Below are 10,770 nucleotides of genomic sequence, written 5' to 3' on the forward strand. Positions count from 1 at the left end.
TAGAAAGCATCATCATCCAGAGATGTACCAGTTACTAAAGTTTCTTTCTCCATTTTGGTATAAAGAATTATTATCCATAGACCATTTCCAACTGTCCACATCATCATACAGTCCAATCCAGGTTAAAGCTCAGTAGCTGCCATTTACTGTGTTTAGGAGTGTGTTAATTTCCTCCATGTTATCAATGGTAGCCAGGTCAGTGTAATTCTCTCTGCAGTATCTCTGGGCTTCAGTCCAGGTCTTATTTTTTATTAACAAAGTGATACTGATGAGAGGAGTTTGAGGACATTGCTAAAGAATAAGTTGTTTTTTTCTTCGTTAGATGTAAGTAAAAGTAAAGAAAGAACATCTGTACTATTAACACTACTGTCACTATCATCAAACACTGTAGAGCTTATATTTAAAAGTGCTTTGTCAGTTTTATTCATGACATAACAGAAATTTACCTACTGTAACAGAGGAATGGAAAAGTTTGACCACAGTTTTCATCTGTCCATTTCCCATAATAATAATCATAATTAAATGAGACGGCAGCACAGGATTCATTTTGGCTATAATTACCTGGTTGTCCAGGTTTCCAGTTGCTGAAAGAAGAGTTGCTGTGGTCTGACCAAGACCTGGTTCTGTACAGGCCGATCCAAAATGGTTTATGCATATGATAGTTATAATAATAATGGAAATAATAATTATCACCATAGTATTTATAATAATGATTATCGTCTAATTGCTTTTTATCAGCTAATAATGATCTGATCTTCTGGTTTTCAGTCTCGTTCCTCACGCTTGTCAGGTCTGTGTAATGCTCTCTGCAGTATCTCTGAGCTTCAGTCCAGTTCATGTGCTGATAAACTGGAATATACCTCTCACTGGCATTCACTCTGCCTAAAAAACAGAAGGAGAAACAATTTGTGTAGTTTATTTAAGCTAGAATCATTTTGTTAATTTCCTTTAACATAGCTACAACTGCTGTGCTCACCATCAAAACACATGAATGGAAGTGTTGTAGAACAAGAGGCCACCCTCCAACCTGCATAATAAACTGCAAAAAACACACAGAAATCTTCTCCATTCCAGTTCCTTGGTTTGTTTTTATACCAGCTTCTAAAGTCTCTCTCTTCGTTCTGGTAGAAAGAATCATCATCCAGAGACCATTTCCAGCTGTTCAGATCATCATACAGTCCAATCCAGGTTCTGTTGCTCTTCCAGATGCCTATTGTGTTCATAAGGGCCAAGTCCTCTTCAGTGTTATTAATAGAGACTAAATCAACATAATTCTCTCTGCAGTATCTCTGTGCTTCAGACCAGGTCTTATTCTCATTAATGAAGTGATACTGACGAGGAAGACAGAAGCGAAGGCTGAAAAAGCCTGTTAAAGACAGAACAACAACATCAGTGTTATTCACAAAAACTCACTACAGCCTCAGTATACTGACAGAGTCTAGAGTTACAATGCAGATACATAAAACAAATACTCATCAACTGGTCCAAGTCACATGTTCTGCTTCTTATGTTTTGAACTATAGTATGCAACTAAAATAACACACTATAATTTTACAAGCATTCTTTGGTGTTTTTAGGAGGTGGGAAGAGCTGTCATGCAGCATTGGTACACCTAACCAACAGTGCTGTACCTAAATTCTCAATAAGAAAAATAATTTAACAATATAAATTCCTCTTTTATAAAGTATTAGGTTACATACCACAAGATTATTAACACACTAAGACAACTGTTAATATGATTACTTCAAATCAGAAAATGTTATAAATCACACTTTTCTATAAATCTTTCTAGGTTTCTGTATGAATAAATGCATTGGTTTATTGAATTCATTTCAAGAAAACCATTCATAAGCACTAGACATTTACTTTCAGCAAATTAAATATTACACCTAGGAAAAGTGCGAATAATTCACAAAATAGTATTATTATTATTATTATTGTTGTTGTTGTTGTTGTTGTTGTTGTTGTTATTTTTTTGGTCAAAGCAAAGAATTCTTTTTGTTTTAATGTTAATTTGTTTTTTTTTGTTGATTTTAAGCTATTAATTTTACATAATCATTAGGATTAGAAAACATCTGGTAATCTTATTCCAGATGAAATTCTATAGCCAGCTTTCATTATTATGTTTAGACATACAGCTACCACTAGACTATATTCTATATTATGTTGTTTTGTTTTGTTATTCAGTTAAGTCACATTCACCAGTGTAGAAGATAAAAACGAAACTTGTAAAACAGGACTTGTCTGTCCATTGCCCGGAATGATCCACAGCTCTACAGTGTTGATTTCCCCTTTGTCCAGGTGAATTCACACCGTTATCCGGCTCTGCTGTTAGTTCCAGACTCTCTGGTCTCCAATAAGTTGAGCTGTTCTGATTTGACCATAATCAGTCCCTATATACTTCAGATCTACCCACACTTCATAGTCATTCATGATGCGCAGTAGTTCATTATGTTCAACAACATGTAATAAAAGTGTCATGGTGACTATCCAGTTTTTCCCGTTGTAGGTAATTTTCTCGCTTCTATTATTTGAAAGAATGGCACAAGAACAGAGCCAGGAACTCTTCTGGTTTCTAAACTGGAAAATGGAATCTTTATCTTTACTGATCTAAGTCTAAAAGAAGCGTCAGGATCGATCAAATGTGCGCATGTTGTTATTACACAATCTTGTTAAGATATCTGAAAGTAAAGAGGCAATAAAAGAAACACTTAAATCAGCTAACAAATGTGCAGTAATATACATCAGTAGTGTGACCTAATACCGGTATGCTTATTTAAAACAAATTATGATTTATTTATTTATTTTTAAATATATTATGATATTTCAGTTATTTAACAATAGTAATAGATATCTACACTAAGCTTGAAGAACAGTTACATATATAGTACTGAGTTTTTTCTGAATATTGTGGGAGCAAACTGAGACCGAGCTTCTGCACTTGTGCTTTTGTATTTTGGCCACTAGAGGTCATGGTTGTTCCCCATGTTGTTTCTCTCTGTCTGTTTATCGTGTAATTGCTGTCCCCTGTAGTCCATTTCCTTGTGCTTATTCAAGTCACCATGTTTTATAGCTCTTTTTGGAGTGCAGTGCATGAAAAAAACATATCTTTATCGTAAACTATTAGCTAAATAAATGTTTATGTTATTACCAAATATTTTGATGGTTTTATTGTGTGATTATGTGTTTGTGACACTCGGCAGTGGATCTGCTTGTTAAATACGTTTTAGCATGTCCAGCTAAACTGCCACAGTTAATTTAGCTAATTTAGCAAGAAAATGAATGATGATTTAATTCTATTAAAAAAAGAAATAAACAAAAAGACTTTCATGATCCATGTATGGAAATCCTGAGCGTTGAAACTATAGACGTGGACTGAAGGGAAGCAGAATGTACTGTATTGGTTAGAAAGTGACACAAGGTTCCTCAGAAAATTGTTGAATATATAAATTGAACTTTTTAGAACTTGCTGCAGATTTATTTTTAAAGAATTTTTTCTCACTTGGATAGGTATTCAGACCTATTTTCTGTACTTTGTACAAACAGCTTTAGCAACAGTTACAGCTTTTGAATCTTTTTGGGTAAGACTCAGGGGAGATTCTAGGGTTTTCATTTAAGGTTGGGCTCAGCCCCCAATGAGGGTATAATAGTAAAAAATGTCAAATAAATAAATAAAATAAAATAAAGGTTTGACTAACAGGATAGGATGGTAAACGTATTGTAGCATTTCACTGTATGGCAAAGATGGGTATAACATTTGAGTACTGAACTGAACTGAACTAGGCACAAGACTGGTTTTTCCAGTTAATGAAAAGCACCTGGTTTTGCCGGTAGCACCGTCTTTGTCTTATCAGATCAGAAATATTTTTCGTCATGCTCTCAGACTCCTCTAAACATACTGCTTTGCAGACTGCTTTTTACTTGAGAATGGCTGTCTGGACGACTTTAGCATTACAATAAGACTTTGAAGGGCCGTGATATAACAGTGAATTTTTAAAAAAATATTAGATCTTCTGTCAACTGACATTTCTGTGGTAAAAAAGGGCCAACAAAATAATCTTTTTTTTCCTCTGTTAGGTAATAACATTTATAATACAGATTAAAAATTGTAAAACATATATTCACTGTATGGCCCAAAGTGTGTGGACCCCTGACAGTCATAGCCATATGTGGTTCTTTTTGCCATAAAGTTGGGAGCCACACAATATCTAGCTCAAATATATCTAACATTATATTGGCCTCATGCACAAAGCATTTATGAAGACATAAGGCTGGAGTAAAAGAACCCTGACCTCAAAATCTTTGGTATGAACATCAACTACTCCCACGACCATCAGTGCTTAAACAGTAAGGCACTGTTCTTATGGCTGAATGAGCACAAATCCCCACAGCCATGCCCCGAAATCTAGTGGAAAGCCTTGTATTGTAACAGCAATGGGTGGAACTAATTCTGGAATGGGATGTGTAACAGGCACATGGTCAGGCGTTTAGATACAGTCTCCTCATGGTCCACGCTAGTATATAAATTGATAAATAACCACATCATGCTCAGTGTTTCAAGGATAGGCTCTGATAGTTCACAATCTTCACAGTTCACAGTCTTTGACACTGAGCAAGGAAAAACAATTCATACAAAAAGGAAGGTATGTTTTAGTTTAAGTGTATTTACACAGTACTAATTCATGATAACAATAAATTGTGTAATAGTTGTAATGTTTATCTGGTGATTCAGAGCTTAGCCGTCAGCCTCTCACAATACTCAAATTCTTTAGCTCCAATGGCTAGGTCCCGAGCATCTGGAGCTGGGAGGACGAGGGAGCAGTCACTGTCAAAATATTTCCCAGAGATCCCCTCAGTCTCCTCCGCCACCGCACAATATATTGTACTGACTGCACCTTCTTTAGCAGACTGTGGAGAAACAACATGAACACAAAAACCTGCGTCTGACTGAATATACTTAAACACATTCTTGATCGGATTTAAAGTAGCATGAAGAAATGTATTCTTTAGTCACATATGATGCTTTCTTCATTGGCTGTGAGTGTAATCTGCTGTTATGTGACTAAATGTTACATGCTGAAGCAGTTTATACTGTACCTTAAAGAAACATATTCCCACTATGTTGAAGATTAATCGCACAATCCAGTTGTAGTGTCTCATAACTTCTGTCATAACAATACCTGGGTGTAATGAGTTTGCTGTCACACCTAAAACCAGCAACAACAAGGGTTAGAGTATGTAAAGAGAAACAGGACTGGAAATTGCTTGTTTACGATGGAAATTCCATGAAAATGGACATGTTTAAAATTGCTTAATTATTTGCAAAATTATTCTTGCAGAACTGTAGGAAGACTATATCAAGCTTAAAATTAGTAAACATATCTGTGTTTAATAATCTTATATTTGGTTTTATAATATAAAATACTAGATAAACTTGACTATAATCAAGATCATTTCACTTTTCAAGATGTTTTTGCAGTGTAAAGAAAAAAAGGGGCTATGCACCGATCAACCGAACAGGTGATATAACACTGATTATCTCCTTATCATGGCACCTGAATGGTTTGATGAGCACAACAATGAGATTGAGGTGTTGACTTGGCCTCCAAATTCCCCATATCTCAATCCAATCGAGCATCTGTGTGGGATGTGCTGGACAATCGGGTCCGATTCATGGAGGCCCCACCTTGCAACTTACACTACTTAAAGGATCTGCTGCTAACATCTTGCTGTCAGACACACCTTTAGGGATCTAGAAGAGTCCATGCCTCGATGGGTCAGGGCTGTTTTGGACCAACATAATATTAGGCAGATGGTCATAATGTTATGGCTGATCAGTGTATGTTATATTGTTAGTGATAAAATGTTGGGTATTTCACAAATATGTTTAGTTTACTGAGCTCAGATTGCTTAAAACTGTTCTGTACCATCTGTGCCTAGTATGTTCTTTCAGCTAGTTAGCAAGTCAGGTGGTTAGTTAATTAGTTAGTTAGGTAGTTCATTAGGGTCCTGTTTATATTCATGTGCTGATCACTTTTTAACAAGCAAATGCAATGCTGCAGTGTAACTTGCTGGTTTTAAAAAATGTGGGTCAACAGGTTTGCCTGTTGTATGGTCTTTATTTTCACTGCCATTAAAAATAACCAGCTTCCCCGTAGTGTATTTAAACAATATCATGATTCATGATATTGACATCATGATGCAAGTATTTACTACTTTTTCCTGGATTAATAATGAATCCAGGAAAGACGTCTTTCCTGGATTCATTATTAATCCAGGAAAAAGTAGTAAATACTTGCATCATGATGTCAGTATCATGATTCATACTGAGGAACCAGATGGTCTTATCACACATTTCTTTATTAGAACACTGGACAAAATTTCATCCATGTGAAAATATTCCGAATTTCCTTTTTCCTTTTATAAGCCAAATATCATACTATTAAAACTATTTCTAGACATTTCTACTATCTGCACTACTATGGTCTTGTTCTATATGCAGATTGTTTCATGACTAGAAAGAAGCAAACATATCTGCCAATAAAATAAGAATTTTTAAAGCTTTCAATATAAGGAATCAACTAAAAACAGAATGATGTTACTATTATATCATATAATGTACTATGCTATATTAATATCTGATTTATAATAATTCCATATTTTATTAAAATTTATGACCATTAGATATGACTAATGTACCTTTAGATAAATCTGCCGATATTCAAAATAATTTCCAAATAAATGTTTGTTTTTTTAAGTGAGTAAGACTTATTTTCAAATAGAGAAAAAAAGGGGCGTAGTTGTTTATGTGCTTTTTATAAATATTGCGTCCATCAGTCAATCAAAATGGTCTGAGTGGTCTTGACTCACATAACTTGTGAGTATAATGCTTACGCATAATATTTGCAGAATGCAGTGTTGTATTTTACCTGTTCCCTGTAACCTGCGCGCCAGCTCATTGGTCCAGATAACATTGTGGAGCTTTGTGTGGTTGTACACGGTGTCCATTATGCATGTCAAATTCTCGCCACGGAAATGCGAGAAGTCGACCTTGCCTCTCTTATGGTTAGCTGAGGAGACATTCACGATGCGAGCTGGGGCCGATTTCTTCAAGAGATCTGACAAAGAAGTCAAGAAAAAAGAACACTCTTAAAAAATGTCAGCGGAAGCGAGGTCATGGAACAAAGGTGAGACTGATGTGGGGTCTGACCTAGAAGGAGATTGGTGAGAAGGAAGGGCCCGATATGGTTGGTGGCGAAAGACACTTCCAGTCCATCTGAGGTGATTCCCTTGGGTAGACCTGCACACAAATCACTTGTGTCAGTTATGTATTATTACACACACACACACACACACACACATACACACACACAGAATTCTCCAGGAGCTAAAACAAATGAAATATATACAGATTTCCAGGATGGAAATGACATATATTGTCTGATTACCTGAAACCCCGGCGTTATTGACTAAAATATGAAGTTCTTTCTCCTCCTCAAGGATCTGAGCAGCGAACTTGCGGACCGATTCGAGGGAGGAGGTGTCGATGATTCTCAGGTGTACGTTCTGATTTCCACTGCGCTGGCGAATCTCTTTCAGTGCGGCCATCCCGCGACTCTCACTCCTACATGCCAGGATCACCCTTGCGTCACGACAAGCAAAGTCCAAGGCAATGAACTTTCCTATCCCTGGTAGAAAGATAGAAAATGAGATTAAAAAAGGCACAAAAAGGGGATATCTAATATAGAATATACATTAGATCTGATAAATAAATGAATGTTTGGAACCCAACCCTGAACTCCCAAAAAACCCTAACATCAGGAAACCATTCTGTTATATCGTTATTCTCTAATCTGACCAATAAAAAAATAAATATGGGTTTACAGTGTAAATACCAGAAAAGGTAAATATTGTGGAATCGCAATCACTTCCTAAGAATACACTTTGATTCTCACCAGTGTTCAGGTAAAGTAGGTCACAGGGGTTTAATTATTACAGCAAAAAAAAGACAAAGCTGCCTTATACAAATCATTCAAAGTGTCCAACCCTGACGTTAAGATCTAGACTTTCAGTAGAACCATGGGTTATGTGCAGTACATAAAGAAAAATCATTAACAGTAATTATTTGATTCCTTATTGATTTAATAAGGTACTAAGCACATATGCATTGTAGCGTGTGTGTGTGTGTGTGTGTGTGTGTGTCCAAAACCCTCTTTACCATAAGGCATTAGGAATCCACCCATGCTTCAGCTCTGACTCAAGAGAACCCAGTGACTGACTACACTGACCAACATTTACTACCTTTACGTTCCACTATGAAATGAGAGCCATCAGTATCTGGCACAAGGACATCTCAGACACTGATAAGGCAGAAACTTCATTTTGTATTAAGTATTGCTTCAGACTGGGTCTTTTTTTTTTTTTTTACACCACTTTCCAGATTTTTTTTATTAAAACCTTGACAGCCACTAGTATATGAAGTATATTATTTCTGAGCTCTTATTAAAGCTACTCAACATGCACTTTATTTCTAAGCAAACACTTGGAACAGTTTTTTCTAAGGTTTCTGTGTAATTATTTAAATGATATCATTATAGAAACACTTTAATGAGCATATGATTTTTAAGGGTACCTGTGTTAGCTCCGGTGACGATAGCCGTTTTACCCGTGAGCCGAACTGGACATGCGCTCGGGTCCCACGGCCCCCTGCGCTGCGCTCGCGTAACCGCGGCCAGCAGGAGCGTGGATACCATCCATAGGGGATGCGAAATGAAGTCGGCGATCTCCCAAGACATTTAGAAGCCTGGTCGGGTGTATGTCGATTTTGGCAAAAAGAACCTTTTTCTAGCGCAGACTGTGAATCCGGCATGAACTTTGGTATATACACCTAAGTAGAGCGCAAAGTCCAAAATCCAGAGCACTATTATTATTGGCGTTCGCGACCAAATTGGCTCTCCGAACAGTTTTTTTCAGGGAGCCGACTCGCATAACCAAAGAACCGTTTTTCCCTGACTGAAGACAAATAATCTCCTTAAATGATCAAATTGAGATCAGAATGAGTATAGAAGCCATAATCATTTCGATGTAAGTTGAGTGGACTGAACCTTAATACCTATCAAATTTATTGTAGCTGCAGTTTTAACAAAAGTAGGAAAGTAAGTCTGAATGTTTTAGTATTGTCTTTCACGAATGAATCGGCTCTTTCACCTGGTTCTTTTCGACTCGCAAAGCTAACGAACCGGTTTTTTCGTTGATTGTAGATAAAAAAAGAGGACTTCCTTTCATTACACAGTAACATGAAACTATAACAGAATAAACAGAGAACCTTTAACAATTATTAATAGTAACAAAGCCGTAATGTCATGAAATTTCACAACGCGTTTAAACTTGACGTGTAGTAGTTTCACCTTTAGCAACACATTTGAAAAATACAAATCTTAAAGCTTAAAGGGAATCTTACATAGTGTGTAGTCTGAAAAATATGTGCAGGTTTATTTCTGAAATTTTGGAGACAGCAAGTCTACACAAAACATTGAAGCATCAGTACTAGCGTTTACAGACAAACTGTTCTTTTATTCATTTCCAAACCAAACCACAGAACATATACACCGACCAGGGATAACATTATGACCACCTGCATAATATTGTGTTGGTCCCATTTTTGCTGTCAAAACAGCCCTGACCCATCATGCACTGTGTATTCTCACACCTTTCTGTCAGAACCAGCATTAACTCCTTCAGCAGTAGCTCGTCTGTTGGATCAGATCACACGGGGCAGCTTTCGCTCCCCACTTGCATCAGTGAGCCTTGGCCGCCCCCATGGCCCTGTCCAGTTCACCACTGTTCCTTCCTTGGGCCACTTTTGATAGATAATGACCACTGCAGACCAGGAACACCCCACAAGAGCTGCAGTTTTGGAGATGTTCTGATCCAGTTGTCTAGCCATCTTAATTTGGCCCTTCGTCAAACTCGCTCAAATCCTTACGCTTGTCCATTTTTCCTGCTTCTGCTTCAACTTTGAGGACAAAATGGTCACTTGCTGGTAAATATATCTCACCCAAGAACAGGTGCCATGATGAGGAGATCATCAGTCTTATTCACTTCACCTGTCAGTGGTCATAATGTTATGGCTGATCGGTGTACTTTCTATACATTGATGATCAAATTTGATTGCTGGATTGTACCCTGATTCTCGTCCAGGGGTCATAATTGTGCCATTTTATTTAACGTTAGCAGTGGAAGCAGTCTATCCATGGTAAGTAACTGGATCTAGGGAGGGATTTTTTTCTGGTATAAGTGTAGGCCTTGGCTTGAATGTTGTTGTTGTTGTTCTATCGGCTACTCCCTGTTTGAGGTGCCACGGCGGATCATTTAGTGCGCTTGTATAGATTTGGCACAAGTTGCTATACCTGACCCAACCCTCCCCTTTTAACTCTGCTTGGGACTGGCATTGAGAGTCAGACCTCAAGTGGCTGGGGTAGCTCCCTGCTGGGAATCGAACCTGGGCCTCAGAAATGAGAGCATGGGATTGTGCCACTGGACCACCCGGATGCCAGTATAGGTACTGCAAAATCAGGTGTTCATCCAGGTGCACATACATATTTTTTGGCAAGAGTTTAAGATAATGGTTAATGATTTAATCAAATATATGGCATTTTTGTGATTTGTTGTAGTTCATAGTTTATTGATTAGAAAGCTCATGCATTGATTGGGTGTACTTATGTATTTTTTGCAGTTTGTATATATAGTCATCACAGCCAGTTCAGTATC

At 37.2% G+C, this 10,770-nt stretch overlaps 2 protein-coding genes across 2 annotated transcripts; both read right to left on the bottom strand.

Moving 5' to 3' along the window:
* Window positions 1-23: 23 nt before the first annotated feature.
* On the bottom strand, window positions 24-2,974 carry LOC131369141 (C-type mannose receptor 2-like). The gene is made up of 3 exons (XM_058415605.1): window positions 2,929-2,974; window positions 977-1,408; window positions 24-882 (listed from the first exon to the last, which is right to left on the bottom strand). The coding sequence occupies exons 1-3, from the start codon at window positions 2,972-2,974 to the stop codon at window positions 443-445; spliced, it is 918 nt and encodes a 305-aa protein (XP_058271588.1). The 3' UTR covers window positions 24-442.
* A 1,580-nt stretch (window positions 2,975-4,554) lies between these two features.
* zgc:64106 (uncharacterized protein LOC393348 homolog) lies at window positions 4,555-8,969 on the bottom strand. Its single transcript, XM_058416184.1, has 6 exons — window positions 8,633-8,969; window positions 7,449-7,688; window positions 7,211-7,300; window positions 6,930-7,118; window positions 5,098-5,207; window positions 4,555-4,908 (listed from the first exon to the last, which is right to left on the bottom strand). Exons 1-6 carry the CDS (start codon window positions 8,793-8,795, stop codon window positions 4,729-4,731), a joined length of 972 nt encoding a protein of 323 aa, XP_058272167.1. The 5' UTR covers window positions 8,796-8,969; the 3' UTR covers window positions 4,555-4,728.
* Window positions 8,970-10,770: the final 1,801 nt, after the last annotated feature.

Source organism: Hemibagrus wyckioides, linkage group LG18, assembly GCF_019097595.1.
Source record: "Hemibagrus wyckioides isolate EC202008001 linkage group LG18, SWU_Hwy_1.0, whole genome shotgun sequence".
NCBI classification, from domain to species: domain Eukaryota; kingdom Metazoa; phylum Chordata; class Actinopteri; order Siluriformes; family Bagridae; genus Hemibagrus; species Hemibagrus wyckioides.

What these genes read in the sequence shown, in the direction of transcription:
- LOC131369141 (XM_058415605.1), bottom strand. Translation starts at nt 2,974, where the DNA reads ATGACCTCTAGTGGCCAAAATACAAAAGCACAAGTGCAGAAGCTCG. An exon ending in AGCACAAGTGCAGAAGCTCG is followed by an intron (nt 1,409 to 2,928) that starts GTCTCAGTTTGC and finishes GGCTGTAGTGAG; the next exon opens with TTTTTGTGAATAACACTGAT. An exon ending in TCCATTCATGTGTTTTGATG is followed by an intron (nt 883 to 976) that starts GTGAGCACAGCA and finishes TCTGTTTTTTAG; the next exon opens with GCAGAGTGAATGCCAGTGAG.
- zgc:64106 (XM_058416184.1), bottom strand. Translation starts at nt 8,795, where the DNA reads ATGTCTTGGGAGATCGCCGACTTCATTTCGCATCCCCTATGGATGGTA. An exon ending in CAATAACGCCGGGGTTTCAG is followed by an intron (nt 7,301 to 7,448) that starts GTAATCAGACAA and finishes ATTTGTGTGCAG; the next exon opens with GTCTACCCAAGGGAATCACC. An exon ending in TGGGAATATGTTTCTTTAAG is followed by an intron (nt 4,909 to 5,097) that starts GTACAGTATAAA and finishes GTTTCTCCACAG; the next exon opens with TCTGCTAAAGAAGGTGCAGT.